The sequence below is a fragment of the Dothidotthia symphoricarpi genome (genome assembly GCF_010015815.1).
Source record: "Dothidotthia symphoricarpi CBS 119687 unplaced genomic scaffold P153scaffold_18, whole genome shotgun sequence".
In the NCBI taxonomy this organism is placed as follows: domain Eukaryota; kingdom Fungi; phylum Ascomycota; class Dothideomycetes; order Pleosporales; family Dothidotthiaceae; genus Dothidotthia; species Dothidotthia symphoricarpi.
This window is the reverse complement of record NW_022985025.1, coordinates 15,989-33,087: the sequence shown is the minus strand read 5'-3', so window position 1 is coordinate 33,087 and position 17,099 is coordinate 15,989. Positions and strand designations below refer to the sequence as shown.

General features: G+C 50.7%; 2 protein-coding genes across 2 annotated transcripts; one reads left to right on the top strand and one right to left on the bottom strand.

Annotated features, from left to right (window-relative positions):
- Nucleotide 1: 1 nt before the first annotated feature.
- P153DRAFT_407915 (HC-toxin synthetase) lies at nt 2–14,180 on the bottom strand. The gene is made up of 2 exons (XM_033672052.1): nt 4,993–14,180; nt 2–4,875 (listed from the first exon to the last, which is right to left on the bottom strand). The coding sequence occupies exons 1-2, from the start codon at nt 14,160–14,162 to the stop codon at nt 189–191; spliced, it is 13,857 nt and encodes a 4,618-aa protein (XP_033520353.1). The 5' UTR covers nt 14,163–14,180; the 3' UTR covers nt 2–188.
- A 495-nt stretch (nt 14,181–14,675) lies between these two features.
- P153DRAFT_346700 (MFS transporter) lies at nt 14,676–16,814 on the top strand. The gene is made up of 4 exons (XM_033666133.1): nt 14,676–14,970; nt 15,027–15,313; nt 15,379–15,913; nt 15,974–16,814. The coding sequence occupies exons 1-4, from the start codon at nt 14,803–14,805 to the stop codon at nt 16,775–16,777; spliced, it is 1,794 nt and encodes a 597-aa protein (XP_033520352.1). The 5' UTR covers nt 14,676–14,802; the 3' UTR covers nt 16,778–16,814.
- The last annotated feature ends 285 nt before the right edge of the window (nt 16,815–17,099 follow it).

Genomic DNA, 17,099 nt, shown 5'->3' with positions numbered 1-17,099 from the left:
AAAATGAGCTTCAAAGCTTCCGTCGTTATCTGTCCCTTGAACTTCATTGCTCCAATCACGTGCCCTGTCTTCCTTTGGCTTTCTCCCCAAGCCTGACAAAAAGCCCAAATTTTGACAAAATATTTCTTATAATCACATCAAACTCTAAAGAAACAAACTGCCGTCGCAGAAACCAGTGTTCACGGCGGCTACTGCGATGATGAGCCGTCCGGCTGCATGGCGGCAGCCATGGCTCCGAGCGTGGGATGGTCGAACATGGTCGGCACGCGGAGCAACCAATTATGACGCTTCAGCTCGGCGCCGAGCCGCAGCGCCAGCAGCGAGTTGCCGCTCCAATCGTCGAAGAATTGGTCGTGCTTGCTCAGCTTCGTTGCTGGGTCGAGGTCCAGCGTCTTGATCCAGAGAGAGGCCAGCAGGCGTTCGCTCGACGAGAGTGAAGCGTCGTCGTCTTGTGTCTCGGGATAGATGGCTAGCGAGTCGGCGGGTGCGTTTCGCACGAGCTCTTGAAGGCGGCTTCGATCGAGCTGGCCGGCTGTTGTCAGTGGGAATGCGAGGAGCGTTGTGAAAAAGGATGGGATGCTCGTGGGCGGCAACGATGTGTCGAGTTTGGGCTGGAGAGTCGTGGATAGTTGGCCAGCTAGATTGGCTGCTGCTCCCTGCTCGCTTGTCCATGGTGCTGGGCTACTCGCCGTCACAACGGCCCCAAGTCGGAGGTCATCTCCCAGTGCTTGGGGAGCGTACAGATCCACCACTACGTCCGAGAAGCTAGGTAGATGCCGTCGAATTGCCTCTTCAATGTCTCTGATCTTGATTCTATGACCATTGACTGTCAGCTTGCGTTCAGCTGCTGACTCGATTAGACTCAGCGTTCTGTCTACATTGGCTCTGAACCGCTGTGGCCCCTCGGTCTTGATTTGCCCAGCACGAGCGCTTGAGAGATTGGAATGACCAAGCTTGAGGATGCCGATTGCTCCTGGCGGCACACGCTCGGAAAAGTTGTGTGGGTTCACGACGGAAGCGCAAGTCCAAGTTGCAGTGCCGACAAATTCTCCATGTTGGCTTTGCGAAGGGGATCCCAAAAATGCAATGGTGCCCATCTCCGCCACGCCCCATGCCAGGAACAGTCTGGCACATTGGCTCCATTGAGCCACATCGTGACGTGTCGGAATGTCGCCGTACAAACATACCTGTCGCAAGGCCGGCATATCTTTAGGCTTGAGTATCCTAGATACAGCCACAGGAATTGTGACGGCGTTGACGTTGAAGGATTTGATGCTTTCACCAATATCAGAGATGCTGCTACCTAGCGACGGACAGCAGATTGTGCCCCCGTGTGCAAGCGGAGCGAGGATATCGACTAGCATGGTAGTAGACCATGATTCATTGTACAGCAGTGACCGAGTTTTTGTGTTCATGGTCATCTGTTTCCCCACCTGGAGTAATGCAGCGCGTAGTTCTCCATGAGTGACGAAACTTGGAGCTGACCCGGGGTCTGCAGAGAGAGGTAGCAATGAAAAAGCATAGTCTGATGCTATCGAAGGTACGGGAGAGCGATAAGCCGGCTTGAGGAAAGCCGTAGTGGGTACCGGCAAAGTATCTGCGGCGACAACAATGCATCGGCAGCCAGAGACGTCGGAGAAAGATGAGGCATAGGCTGGCGAAACCAGAACTGTGGATGTTTTGGCGTGATGTAGCAGGCCAGGTAATGAGCTGCTGTTAGTGCTGGGATCGAAGGGCACAAGGTAACCCCCGGCTTTCAAGACACCAAGAATGGCGACAATGGCCCATGAAGACTTGTCGAGAACTAGGCCGATGGCTTGATTCGATCGCACACCTTGCCGGACCAGTCGCTCCGCCAATGAGTTAGAGTAATCTTCGAGCTGCATATATGTCATGCAGTCATGCAAGGACTCAACGGCATGATGAAATGGGTTGCGATCGACGTGTTGTCGTACGAGATGCTGTATGTACGATCCGCTCGATGCAACGTTCGCGTCAGATCCACCGTTGAACCCGACCTGTTGAGGCTGCAGGGTCTCCATATGAGATTGTGAAAGTGCACTCAGGTCTCCCACTGGTGTGGATGATGGCTTGTGGAACATCTGCTCAACAAGCGTGATGAAAGTCGCCATGATGCTCTCGACCTGCGAACTGTGCAGGATGATGGGGTCGTAACTGAACGTAACCAGGATCTCTTTTCCACCAATCAACGTCACCAGATCAACATCGAGGGCATTGGGAGACAAGCCTTTGGGGTTCTCGTACACTTTTGGGGAATACAGACCAGCCGCTTGAGCGTCGAGGTTATCAAAAGCAACGGCTTGGAAGTTGAACAAGTTATGCAGTTTGCATGCCTTGTTACAATCTTCATTGATCCGCGATATTCTTTCCCATCCGATGTGAGCGTGCGGTATAGCTTCAAGGTTGTCATTCTGACACTGGGCCAGGAAAGATGAGATGCTGAGACTATAATCGATACGCGTGCGGCAGGGGATAAAGGCAGCTGTGGGTCCCGTCATCTCCTCTATACCTGGAACACTGGCAGCAGCGGTGGCGCGGCCAGACAGGATGGTTCTGAAGATGACATCGTTGCTTCCCGTGAAATGGCCCACGGTGAGTGCCCACGCTGCTTGCGCAATGGTAGCTACTGTCGCGCCAGACTGGCGAATCACATCTGGAGCTGGAAGAGATAGCTTTTGCTTGATCGACCACGAGGCCATAGGCATATAGCTTGCAGCGATATCTGCCGGTTTCCCCGGGAACTCTGCTCCGGGTGCGCCTTGGAGCTTCCTCTGCCAAAAGGTGATGGCATCCGCTGGATCCAATGCTGTCTGATATCGTATAAACTCTTTGAATGGTGTGGCTCTGTCGCTGCTATCATCATGATACTCGGTTGATGGACTGAAAAACAACCTGGACCAGATCGGACGCAAGGACCATCCATCGTAGAGTCCATGGGAAGCACTGAAAAGAACGGTAACTGTTCCGCTCGTATCCTTGGCGCCTTGCAGCGAGGAGGCTGCCTTCACGAGTCCAACACGAGCTAGCGGCTGGCCGTAATCGTGGGTATCGTACACGATGTTAGCGAATGTCTCAATATCTGGCACTTCTTCCCACGTCAGAGCACCACTCTTCATGACGACCTGCAAAGCACCACTGTCCTGGCCTGGGATCATCCGGGTTCGCAATAGCTCGAAACCCTGGAATGCAGATTCCCACGACCTCTTGAGCATCGCCAGATCGGATGCGGGTATGTCCATGTGAGCAATCATGAGCCATGCATAAGGGGTTCTCGCGGTCAAGGCCATAGAACTCTCTTGCATGGGCGTAGCTGGATATATGTCTTCAACATCTTCATAGTCAATGCCGTAAGTCGGGAGCGTGTAGTTGATCACGCTTTCTGCTTCGGTTTCGGAGATCAAATCGAATTGCGCTGATGTCAGCACACTGAGGGGAAGCTCGGCGGCGGCAGCGTCTTCCGGCGTTGGCTCGATGTGGGTCGCCATATCCGAAAGTAGAGGGTTTGAAAATATGGCGGAAAAGGTTGTTTCATAGCCAAGAGACCGAGCCAAGCTTACCAGTTTGATCGCAGAGAGTGAGTTGCCTCCCAAAGAAAAGAAGTCGCTGTTTACAGTCACGAGATTCTTGTCGACTCCCAATAGGCGTTCCCACCAGTCCCGTAGCATGTCTTCCCTTGCATTCAGCGGGTGAAGAATTTCCCTGTCATTGCTGTTTGGACTCTCGAAATTCAGGGAGCCGAGACATGTTGCTATGAAACCACGATCCAGCTTGCCTGATGCAGTATTCGGTAGCCTATCTAGCGCAATGAATATCGAGGGTACCATGAACGCGGGGAGCACCGCTCGAAGACTGTGTTGCAGTTTGGTGGCTATTATGTTGGGATAGTCGGCACTCCCAGTGCGCAAATGAGAGAATCGCACACCAGATAGCGCGTCCACAAAGTCCACCTCCATGACAAGGAATGCTACCAATATGGGGTCTGTCTTGGCTGAACGTAGCTGAAGATCATCAGATGAAGGATTGCAGAGCTGGACAGTGCAATGACGGAAGAGCTTGTCAGTGGCCATCGACTTCTGAATGTGGTGCTGCACCTCGCCAACATCGATGCGCTGACCACGAATTTTGATTTGGCCATCTCGTCGGCCGAGGAATTCAAGACTCCCATCCGATTCATATCGGACCAGATCTCCAGTACGGTAAATCCGCGCTGTACGCGTTGATCCAAGCGCAGTACTAAAAGACTCTGTGCTGAAAGAGCGTAACGTAGCCTCTTCCATGCTATGATAGCCACGCGCCAACTGTTGACCACTAACACAAAGCTCGCCCACCGCACCAATTGGCACGAGGGTGTTTGATTCGGGCCTCATCACCCATACGTCCACGCCGAGTCCTTTTCCGATGTTGCGACTGCTTTTCTGACGGACGCCCTGCACGATATCTCTGGCGGTCGCATAGATGCATGCCTCCGTGGGACCATACGCATTGACGATGCGCCGTCCGGGCTGCGCCCAAGCATCAATGTCTGACTGTGATAAAGTCTCTCCAGCGAAAACCACGAGTTTCACGATTGGAAGTTTGCCACCATCCAAAAGTCGCGCAACCGTCGGTGTCAAAGATAGCACATTGACTTTCATCTCGAGGATAGACGCGGTCAAATCATCCATGCGTGCCTGCTCGGACGGGACACATACACAACCTCCGGCAGCAAGTGTGGTGAAAATCTCGAAAAGACTGACGTCGAAGGTGAAATTACTGAATTGTAGCATGCGCGTCGTTCGATTCAACTTGAAGTAATCCTTCTGGAAGGCTATGGCACTCGACCAAGCTGCATGATCAATTTCCACCCCTTTTGGCCTGCCCGTGGTTCCAGATGTGTAGATTAGGTATGCGAGCTGAGCTGCAGGGGAAGCTTGGATGTGGCCTTGGCTTGAATCGCTGGGTCTTTGTGAAGATTGCGAGAGGGAAGATAACTCGACTGGTAATACACAACGGTCTGCGAATAAATCCGACAAATACTTTGTATGACTTGGAGAGGTTAAAATGATTTCCACCTTAGCTGTGTCGACGAGAGCTTCAAGGCGCGATGCTGGCTGGGTAGGATCAAGAGGTACAAACGCACAGCCGGCTTTGAGTATTGCAAGCATCGACACCAGTGCGGCCGCTGACTTGTCGATACATAGACCAACGAAACAAGATTCATTGTTGTAAGGTTTGCGCTCGTGTATGTCTTGCGCCAGGATGTTGGCAAATTTGTCCAGTTGCTGATATGTCAAAATTGCATCATGAGAAATTACGGCCATGTCAGATGGCTGCTCATAAGCAGTCTGTTCCACTATTTGATGCACAAATATAGGCACAAAATCATTCGGCTTGCCCGAGTTGAAGTTGAGAATGGCGTTGATATGATTGGGAGCTGGGTCCATGAGGCTACCAATGTCACTGGGTGACGAATTCGAGGTGCATTGGCTGACATTCCGTAAAATGTGATCAAATTGCTGCATCGCGAGGATAAGAGTCAATTCATCAATGCAGTGAGGATCAAAGGCGGCTTCGATGCTCAGCGAACCGTCGTCAATGCTACACTCGAGGACAAGAGGATATGGATGGAAATCGGCTGAATCGATAGGCAAGGGAACAATGCCGAGCTCGTTGAGATGAGAATTTTCCGTAACAGAACCCGGAGTAACAACTAGTAGTGTATTGAAGTTGCAAGCCTCCCGCGCAGCTGGACTCAGGCTTTGGATATTCTGGAGACCAAGGTGCTGATGAGGTATTGCTGAATTAATGACTTGTTGTAATGACTGCAGGTAGTCCGCTAAGCTCATGTCATGTCGGACTTCTATTTGTCTGGGAACTGTAGCGATCGTCGGTCCAACAATTTCCTCGATATCGGGAAGTGCGATGTCTCGGCCGGATAATGTTACGCCATACGAGACCAAAGCACTATCGGAATACCCAGCCAAAGTCATAGCCCACACGGCGTTGACAAGATCAGCTGCAGTTACCGAGAGATTTCGACTGGTCTGTGCACTGTAGTAGAACTGAAATACTTTGCTCGAACTTGCAGACGGCTTATGAGAACTCGCCACCGGTGGCCACTTAAAACCGTTCTCGTCCTGGCGAATCAGCTGATTCCTCCAGTAATCCTCAGAAGGCCTAGTGCTCTTTACATTGAGCTCTCTGATGAAAGATTGGAATGATGGGCTGGGATGAGTTGCACCCGGAGCTCCGCGAAAGAATCTAATCACAGTGTCCCAGATCAATCTCATTGACCAGCCATCATAGGCTGCGTGGTGAACACTAATGATGAAGGAACTTGGATTACCCTGTTCTCCTGAAACTATACCCAGGCGGAGCAGTGGAGATCCGTAGGAAAATGCTTGAGTCCGTTGTGATGCCATTTGGTCCGCGCATGATTTTCCAGTGACAGAATAAGCTGCGAGAGCAGATCGAGAGACGACGATGAAGCTACCATAAGGTCTCAAGATGATCCGACTTCTCATCATTGCGAAGCGAGCACTGGTCTGCTCCCAGGCCAGGAGGAAACGAGGGATGTCCATTTCAGGAGGTAAGGTGAACGCAGCATGGAGACAATAAGCTTGTTGTTTTGATTTTGAGGAGGAGATGGCCATTAACGCTTCCTGCATAGGACTGCAAGGATAGATGTCTTCGATATCTTCGACAGATAGCGAGCATTCTGCCGAAATCGCTTGGAGTGACTCGTCATCAAATTTGATATCGAGCTGACGCACCAGCGAGAATGGCTCACTGCAAGAGTCTTCGCATATCGTAGATGCACTTGATGAGACTAGATTCGATGACGCAGTTGAAGAGATTGTAGTTGGAGTACTGGCCAAAAGATTTGCCATATCGATTAGATCCGGATTGGCGAAGATTTCTGCAATAGAAAGATCAATTCCAACGCGTCGGCATTCCGCCCTAAGTCGCATGGCAATCACTGAATCTCCTCCAAGATTATAGAAGTTACTTCTCTTGCTGATCACTTGGACGTTCAAAACCTTCTCCCATAGTTTGCCAAGAAGCACCTCTTCGTCTGTATCAAGATCGTCGCCATCGGTCGATATGGTAAGTGCTGCTGTGTACCCAACCAGCTGGGCACGGGCCAGTGCTGATGTTGCTACTTGAAGGGCACGTCTGTCAGTTTTTCCAGAAGTTGAGAGTGGGATCTTGTTGATCGGAATGTATGCTTGAGGAAGCATATACCGTGGAAGCGATGATACTGTAGATGGTTGACGCAGTATCTTGGCCACCACAGAACGTAATTTCTCGATCGAATCTGCATCAATAGGAATGAGTTCGTCACTCGCAGAAGCCTCTTTCGATACCTCCGAGTCAGGTCTTACGCAGACAAAACAGACTAGTATGTCGCTCTCTCCGAGGCTAGCCCGCTTGAGCAAATCGACGACGATGGGACCGTCGTCTCGCTCAAGGCTGGTGCTCAGTACAGTTTCAATCTCGCCAACCTCAACACGCTGGCCGTTGATCTTGATTTGTGTATCTTTCCTTCCAATGAAATTCAATGTTCCATCAGAATTGTAGCGGACTAGATCGCCTGTTTTGTACAGTTTGCTGTTCGGCCGAACGCCCTTAAGCCATTCAGGACTGTCAATGAACACTGCCGCCGTGGTTTCGGGCCTTTTGAGGTAGCCTCTGGCCAGTATAGGTCCTTCTATGAGTAGCTCGCCTACGGCGCCTATTGGTCGAAGAATACTGTGATCATTCTCATCAACAATCCACGTAGCACAGCGATATCCACGCCCAATGTTCGACGCGCCAGTCTCCCGAGTCACGGCTGAGTGCGATACGCATGCTACGGTGCATTCAGTAGGACCGTACATGTTGATCAACTGAAGACGGCTAGCCCATGCGTTCACTTGCGATACGGAAAGGGGCTCGCCTGCCAGGCAGAGGGCTTTCAGGGTCGATACCGATAGCGGGTCAAGTAGGGCAGCAAAAGACGGAGTGATACCTGCCCAAGTAGCCCTACTACGTGCCACGAAGGTTGTGACCTCGACAGGGCTACGGTCTTCTTCTCTCGGAATGCAAAGGCAGCCACCCACTTCAATGGTCGTGAAGATGTCACCTATTGACGCATCGAAACTGTATGATGCAAATTGTAAAGACCGTGTATCAGGTCCCAAAAGCGTCATACCTGTGGCAACCGCGTGTTCTCTCAACCCTGTGGCCAACGCGCGGTGGGTTATTAGGGTACCCTTTGGTGTTCCCGTGGTACCAGAAGTAAACACCGCGTACATAAGGTTCTCTGGATTTACTGACTCGTAGATCGGTGCGTTTCCCAGTTCGCGTTGTCCGGAAGAAAGCAGTTGATCAACAAGTCCTTGGCCAATCTCAATTATGGAGATTGTCCTGCTTTCGGTGGCTGCACGGAGCTTGAAGCTTCGCGACTCTGCTGTCAAGGGCGAGCATACTACGACAGAGGCTTCTAGTTCGTTAATAAGGTTCCATAAACGTGCTTCTGGGTGTGCTGGATCTAGTAGCACAAATGCTCCCCCAGCTTTGAGGATACCCAGTATAGCAACGACTGTCCAAAGCGATTTCTCGAAGCACACAGGAACTAATATTTCCGGGCCAATGCCATACTGCAACAGGTGTCGGCCAAGGCAGGTAGATACATCATCGAGTTGTTTGTACGTCATGATTCCATCCCAGCTGTAAATCGCCTCCCTGTCTGGATACGCTCGCACCCGTTCGGCGAAGATCTCGTGTGCGCATTTTTCCAGGGGAGTAATCAAGGGGTTGTTCCACTGAAGGAGCGAAACCATGTCGCGTTTGCCCGGCTTCAAAATATCCCGAAGACTTTGATAAGGATCGCGGACCAATTCTGAAAGCATATGACTGAGTGAACCGGCCACATTCTTGATATGCTCGCTCCCGAAGGCCGAACCCAAGAAGTCAAAGTGCATCTTGATTTCCCCGTCAAAATCATTGACTTCGACGAATAGAGACAAGTCAAACTCGGTAGGATCCTTCTCCGTGATAGTCTCAAAGATCAGGTCCTGGCCGCGATCGATCTGAGATTGTCGCGAAAGGTTAGGAAGAAATGAGATACCGCTATTGAACAGCAATGAGTTTCCCGGCAATTCTATGGCGCTTTGGATCTCGGCGAGAGAGGTTCCTTGATGGGCGATGGCATCGGCTGAGGACTCCTGCATTCTTTTCATCAATTCCACCAAAGATGATTTCAAGGCATGACCAAAGTCCACGAAACAGACTAACATAGCAATAAATGGGCCAATTGCATCTTCGATTCCGTCGAGTGGTGCATCACGCCCTGAAGCAAGATATCCGAAAACAGCATGATTCTCGCCGGTATACAGCCGCAGCACGAGCGCCCATGCCAAATGGACTAGAGTTGGTATGGTTATCTGTAAACTTCCTGCAACACGTTGAAGTTCCGACAATTTCACCTCTAGAGGTACCGGAGCATGGCATCTCTGTGGCTTCTGAGACTTGGGTGATTCCTGGTCCATCCTGGTGTCCAACAAATGGGGAAAAAAGCATGGCTTGACACCATTGAGGTGGTCCTTCCAGTACAACAGACTGCGGTTCCGGCGTTCCGGGTCGCGAATGTAGTGGATGAAGTCACCGAAGGTGTTTCGTGTGCTATCTGAAGCTAGTACAACTTTGCTATACGCTCTTGAAAGACTTTGTAGCAATGGCTTCTGTGACATTCCATCAAAGAGGATATGATTCACCTGAAACCTGACAAACGTTCTCTTATCAGACGTTGAGCAAATGAGAAGCCTATGCGGGGGCTTCCTGTCAGGGAACAGGCCTTGATCTCTGTATAACGTATAGCCGTTCAGCTGCTGTAGTGCATCTTCGGAATTCTCTGCTTTGAGAAGGACAGAACATGGAACATGTTTCTTGAGAACGATTTGGTAAATCATATCTGATCCAGTGGCACTTGCAGATTCCAAGAAAACCGTCCGGAGTGGGGAGTGGGCTGCCACTGTTTCACGCCAAGCTGCTAAGAGCTGATCTGAGTCGATAGATCGGCTTGCTCCTTCGGTTTGATCTGTCGTGACCTCCCACGTGAAGTCAATCTCATAAGCGTCTAGATTGGTAGTTTTTAATTGGCTCAATGCCAAGGAATCTTGCATCGGAGAGCCATCTAAGATTGCCTCGACATCACAGAGATTTTCGACTTCTGGGATGGCCAGTATCGTTTGCTCAAGAGAATCAATCTCCAAATAATCCATGGTGCTGCGTTTTCCGACGTCATCAAGAGTCAATTGCTCCCTTTCATTCAGCAGTGATCCCACGATATGCTGTAGAACCGAAGGCAGAACAGATTCCAGCCAAGAAGATATTCGACTTTGATGCCGTGTTTTTGAGTTCCATGCACTTGTGAGATGCAGCTTTCCATCAGAAAGCACAGCAGCTGATAATTCGAACAAGCAGAACCTTTGGAGATTAGGGCCCATGTCAGCCAACTCCTCGCCTGCTGTCCACGATTCAGGCTTGAGAATTGCATCTTCCTTTTCCAAGGATTGGTAGCGGCCCTCGTAATTGAAGAGAATTTCGGCTGGCAGATGGTTCTTATAAGCAGATCGCCCCTCCTCAGTCAGATACTTGGATGAGAAGTACTGGTATCCTTTAGCAGGCATTGCTCTTCGCCAGTCTTTCACGCGCCGAACCACGTCCACGACATCGTCGGTATTGACGTTCTCCAGGAGAATAGGCGAGACAACAGTGAACCATCCCACGGTCTGCGAAATGTCAATCTGATCGTTCCATGGCTCCCTTCCGTGAGATTCGTTAAAGATTGGAGGTAAAGCGCATTCTGGAAATACTTTGCGAAACGATATAAAGATACTCGCTAAGAGGAGATCAACAGGCTCTGTGCGAAGTGCTCGATGGCAATCGTAAAGGAACTGGGACGCGAGCGTTGGATCGAGAGCTATACGGATTTCTTGCACGTCGCTGTACACATTTTGAGATGGCGAGATCCCCCAAAAAGAAAAGTCTGTATCAGGCACTGATAAACCATATGGGATTGTTTGTGCGGGAATGAGTCGTTGGCTGTGGCGCCTTTGTAGCTCAGCCCAGGCAGAGAATGGAATTGATTGCGACCGATCCTGTAAGATCGGTGCAATAGCCTGGCTGTCTGCCTCGATCAGAGCATTAACTAATGCTTCTAATTCCTCCACGATAACCCTCCAGGAGACCAAGTCGATTACGATATGGTGAGCAACGATGAACAGCAACGAGTCTTTTTCAGCAGATGTTTTGAACAGTTGCGCACGCACAATCGGGCCATCGAAGAGATTGAGGGCCTGTCGCGCTTGAAGCATTCTTCTCTTTTGGTCATCTCGTGATAAGTCATCCGAGATAATTTCCAAGTGGAATTCAGAGTCTGTCGCAGCAGTAATGTATTGCATCCATTCCCCATCTGAGGAGGCTCGGAACCGCGCACGCAGCATTGGGTGCCGCTGGATGATATCTGCTAACGCTTTTTCGACAAGTTGTGGCTGCACAGCCACCGTTAACCGTAGAAGAACATTCTGGTTGTAGTGATGCCAGGCTGAAGACGAATGCGCTGTCTCTATGAAGAACTGCTGCATAGGGGAAAGGTAAAAGTGCTGTTGCGCCTCGATCACAGGAATCTCTAACTGCGAAGATGTTTGCTCGCTTATTTGGCCGGCTACGTCCAAAAGCGATGTTGATGTTAATATATGCTTGACAGAGAGAAATCCAACACCAGCCCTTCTCGTTGCGGAAGAAACCTGCATAGCCGTGATCGAATCGCCTCCAAGTCTGGTAAATGAATGGGTCATGATGACTCTGTCCATTGGCAGGTTGAGCACCTGACTGCAGATTTCTTGAAGAAGCTTTTGCCCTTCATTAAGGGAGATCGTCTGCTGAGCTTCCAAATTCTCTTCTATCTGTGTGAGATGCATTAGCTGTTCCTGCGACAGGATCTCAACCTCATTCAACAGAAGTTTTCTATCGAGCTTTGACGAGGTGGAGTACGGGAATTTGTCGATTCCTAGCCAGTGGGATGGAACCATATACGGAGGAAGGCTTTCGCCTAGCTTCTTACGAGTTTCCTCGACTAGTGCTGGATCGAGCGGTGTGAAGTAAGAATTATCTGCGTCTGGCGTTCTTTGGGTATGGAGGATTGCCGTCAGCCGGTTAGCTAGCGGGCCCTTTTTGGGAAGAACTACAGCCGCCCTGCATGACTTGATATGTGCCTCGATATCACTCAGTTCTATGCGCTGCCCACCAACCTTGACCTGCGAGTCTGCTCTACCGATTACCTCGAACGAGCCATCGGCGAATTGTCGTGCTAAGTCGCCAGTCCGGTAGAACCGCCGTGGAGACGATTGCTCAGGCGTTGGATTGGGGAAGAGGTCCACGTCGACCAGAAAGCTGGCAGCTGTCCGAGTTGGGTCGTTTAGATACCCGTCTGCGACCTGCGAACCTTCAGATATGAGTTCGCCAATGGCACCAACTGGCATCAGGCGACGCTTGTCCATGTCAGCAATCCAAACACGAGTGTTCCTTGGTCGGGTTGTATTATAAGCGGCTCCTTTGAAGATACGCCCAAAATTAAGAATGAGAACATTCTCGGCTGGACCGTAAACATTATAAACCTCTGCGCCGCCATCTATCCAGCCAGCGATGTCTGACTCCTTGACTAGCTCGCCGGCCAGAAGCAGCTTTCTGATTGTTCCGGAGCAGACAGCAGGATCGAGAAGTCGAGCCACTGTTGGTGTCAAGTTTGCCCACGTTGGGCGTGAGCGTTGGATAAACTCCTGCAAATTTCCCATACGATCATCCTCAGATGGAATACATAGCGTCGAACCATGCAGCAGGGCAGTGACTATATCTGCATAGGACATGTCGAAGGTATATGATGCGAACTGAAGCATCCGCTCTGCGGGGTTCGCGTTACCGATTCTCCCAAACTCCCAAGCCCCAGTGCAGACTGCAGCATGCGAAGCAACAATGCCTTTGGGAATTCCAGTGCTTCCAGATGTGAACAAGCATATTGCAGGATCCTGGGGTTGTGGTAAAAGATTCTCGACGTGCTCGTCAGTCGATGGCCCCTGGACACTGAGCCGAGTGACTTGAACGACTTGAAGTTCTGAGGATGATCCCTTTAGCAGCGCAGCAAGACCACCTTCGGCGACCACCGCATGGCTCGCCTTTGTGACATCAATAATCTGTCGTATGCGCGATTCTGGAAATCTGGGATCGACAGGCACGAAAGCTGCACCCGTCTTGAGCACAGCCAGCATAGAGGCGATCGACCAGCGTGATTTGTGGAAACAAACCAGGACCCAGGATCCGACACCGACTCCGCGGCGTCGCAGCTCCCTTGATATGTCTGCGGAAACATGATCAAGTTCTCTATAAGTCATTTGGCCGTCCCAAGAATCGATAGCCTCGGCATCAGGCTGTGAGTCGGCCACTTTGGAGAATTCGGCATGAACCAAAGATTTCTTGGGGATGAAATCTATCTTGTTCCACTCTAGGATGTTTTGCAAGTCCTGCTGGCTAATCTTAAGATCTTTGAAAAGCTTGGGGCTCTTCGTCTCCAGGAAAGCATCGAGCGTCGAAGAAAGCGTTGCGCCAAAATTCCTGGCCTCGAGGTTGGACATAAAGTTGTGACGGAAAATCAGTGTGTATGCCGATGGCTCGACAACCAAGGCAAGATCAACACCTTGCCATAGAAGTTTGTTTGAATCCCCAGATTCTTCAATTGGATCTCCGTCGGCGGAAATAAGATCTTCGCCATTGACGTATATAATGGCTGTGTTGCTATGAACCGAATCTGACCCATTGTCATGGCTGCGAAGGTTGATCGAAATAGATCGCAACTCGGTCGATTCCAGTATGTCGCACGATCTGCTCGCTATCTTCGCTTCGGCAGCTTTGATCTGGAAGCAGATCTGCGGCAAGTTGGTGTACAAGCAGAGCGTTGCAGACCATGCAGCTTCGAGTGTTGCTGCCGACAGTGATGGTGTAGATGGCGCGCTCAAATATAGCTCCTCGCTTTCGGCGGCCTTGGAATGTTCCTTTCTTCCAGGGAATGCAGGCAGCTTGCAGGTCACCGCCTTTCTGGACATCGGCAATGAAGTTCGTTTCATGACTTCGGTATTATCCTCTGTGATATGGTTACTTGCGCAATCACATACAGCAAATAGGAGGCACAATGCGGGTTTGACGGCTGCACTGGGGACAATAACAGACGGTCAGGTGTCACACTACAGCCAGCAATTTGTCCCAAGCAGAACGAAGTCACGATCGCAATAGACGGAAGTTGAAGAGGCGTGCAGTGGTTGTGTCGAGCAAGCTTGAACAACTCTCTACCAGTATGCGATTGATCTCTAAGGCGCGCACTTCTATGGCTGCGAAATCATATCATCACATTATGATCGACTTGCATCACAGAAATCCATGACTTGATTGACATCCTCGCTCAAGAGGCGCACGAAAGGTGCTGCATGTAATAGTGTCCAGCGTTACCCGTGCAACATACGTTCAATACGGACTAGGCGCTGACATATCCCTGCATGAGCTCAGCATGAGGTGAGACAAAGCACGCCTCCACACAACGTGCAGAACGGTGCAACGCCTCCCGTAGCCCTTATTTCTGTTCCCTTTGACCAGATGTTGTGCTAGTGAAGCTACGTGGACATGTTTTGTGGCGTAGTTCCTGCTCTATCATCACGCCGAATGCACCTCCCGCTGCGTTGAACTCTCCCCGCTTTTTGAAAAAGTTCAATCATGGCTAACGCAGACGTTGCGATGCCAGCCGACGACAAGAGGCTTCAGGACGATGCAGAGGCGCCATCTCCACCCACGGGTTCAGCCACAGAAGCTCCTACGTTGACCACCATGGAATGCGTGCTAACTATCGGCTCGATTGGCCTGGTGGTTCTTATGGGCTCTTTGGTAAGACATTCGCAGCTTCTCTAGTAGTAGGTTTGACTAAATGTGTTGGTGGGTAGGATTCTACCATTGTGGCCACTATCAATCCAACTCTAGTTGCACAATTCAACTCAGGCGGGGACATTGGATGGTATGGCGCCGTCTTCCTCTTGGTGGTTGGCGCTACTTTGCCTTTCTTTGGCAAGCTGATCACCATGTTCATGCCGAGAAATGTTTTCCTGGCGTCCTTGACCACCTTGGAGATTGGGTGCTTGATGTGCGGTCTTGCTCAAAATTCGCCAACATTCATTGTTGGGCGAGCGTTCGCTGGACTCGGATGTGCTGGCATCCTTTCTGGCGGTTTGACGTACGTTGTCGAAAAGAAGAAACGGGAGCGTGTATGACGAGCATCTAGCTAACACTGTTTCGCAGCATTACTGCGTTGATTACGCCCCTGCGATATAGAGCCATGTTCATCAGCATTATTGGCGGCTTAGAAGGTGTTTCCAGTATCATAGGGCCCGTCATCGGTGGTGTCCTCACGAATACCATAGGATGGCGTTGGGGGTTTTGGATCAACCTTCCCTTCGGCGGTCTCCTTTTCGGCATCTTGCTCCTTGCCTTTCGGAAACCCATCAGGACGCCAGGCAATGGGACCAATGCAACAAATTCACCGCTCGAAAAACTGCGGCAGCTGGACTTTGCTGGAGGTTGCATTATAATAGGCTCACTCACATGCTTACTTCTGGCTTTGCAATGGGGAGGCTCTACGTATCCGTGGGCCAACGGTCGAATCATTGCGCTTTTCGTCATTTTCTTCATCTCCTTCATCTTGTTCACGATTTGGGAAACCAGACTTGGTGACGCAGCGTTGTTTCCGATGCGCTTGCTGAAGAGGAAAGCCTTGGTGGCATCCCTTTGGTTCGGTTTTTGCATCTCCAGCGGCATGTGGATCATTCTCTATTATGTGAGTCGCCCGTACTTAACACTCCACAGGTCAGGGGAATTGTAAGCTGATAGCATCTAGCTTCCGGTATGGTTCCAGGCGATTATGGGAGTGACGGCCGAGGGATCTGGAGTTCGTCTCTTACCAATGGTGATATCCGAAGTCTCGGTTGCGACCGCCGCAGCAGCGCTGGTTCCAGTTGTCGGATATTTGCCTCCTTTTGTCTTTGCAGCCACAACAATGTCATCCATTGGCGCTGGTCTGTTGTCCTCGCTGCATCCCGGTAGCCCCAGGGCTCAGTGGATAGGATACCAAGTGATATTAGGCGCGGGCTACGGTATCGGGATTCAGCAATCTCTCGTCAACGCCCAAGCATCAGTGGAAGCAGCAGACGTTGGCTACGGGACATCTGCCGTGCTCTTGGGCAACATCCTCGGAGGCTCCATTTTCATTAGCATTGCGCAAGCCATCTTCCTTGGCGAGGTTCTGACACTCGAGGGCCAGTTTCCCGGAGTGTCGCGTGATACATTGATAAATGATTTTCGCTCGCTGCGAGAGATTGTCTCGCCACAGGATCTGGCAACAGCTTTGGACGTCTACAACTCGGGTTTGCGAAAAGTATTCCTGGTGGCGACAGTGTTGTGCACACTGTCCGTCTTGGCCTGGCCCTTCATTCCTTGGCGCTCGCTCAAGGCCAAAGATAAAGAAGATCAGAATGTAGAGAGCATCACAGAAATAGTACGAAGCGACGTCAAGGATGAGGAGGCTGTTTCTTCGAGCAATTTGACAAACGCGAGTCAAGAGAAGACAGACGCAAGCCAAGCGAAGGCGGATGCGAGCGAAGAGAAGGCTGATGCGAGACACAAAAATGTAGAGCAGACTTGATTAGAGTTGATATCCTAGCGTCGTATGTTCTATATAGAGGCTAGAAAAGAGTCATCATCGAGAGACTAAAGTGGAATCGTGTATGCATTGATCGAGGGTTGAAAATGTGCCCCAACACTTACATCAGCTCAGTTTTCTAGAATTTCCGCTGCAATCTGAACTTTGAAGCTCAAAAGTAGCTACGTACGTGCCGGAATACTCACACTGGGTGACGTTGATCAGCTTGGCTGACCCTCGATGAGCGTTCATGAGAGGTAATACCTTAACCTAATAGGCAGGTAACATGTTACAATCTGCACGCCGCGCTTATCAGGTGAGGAAG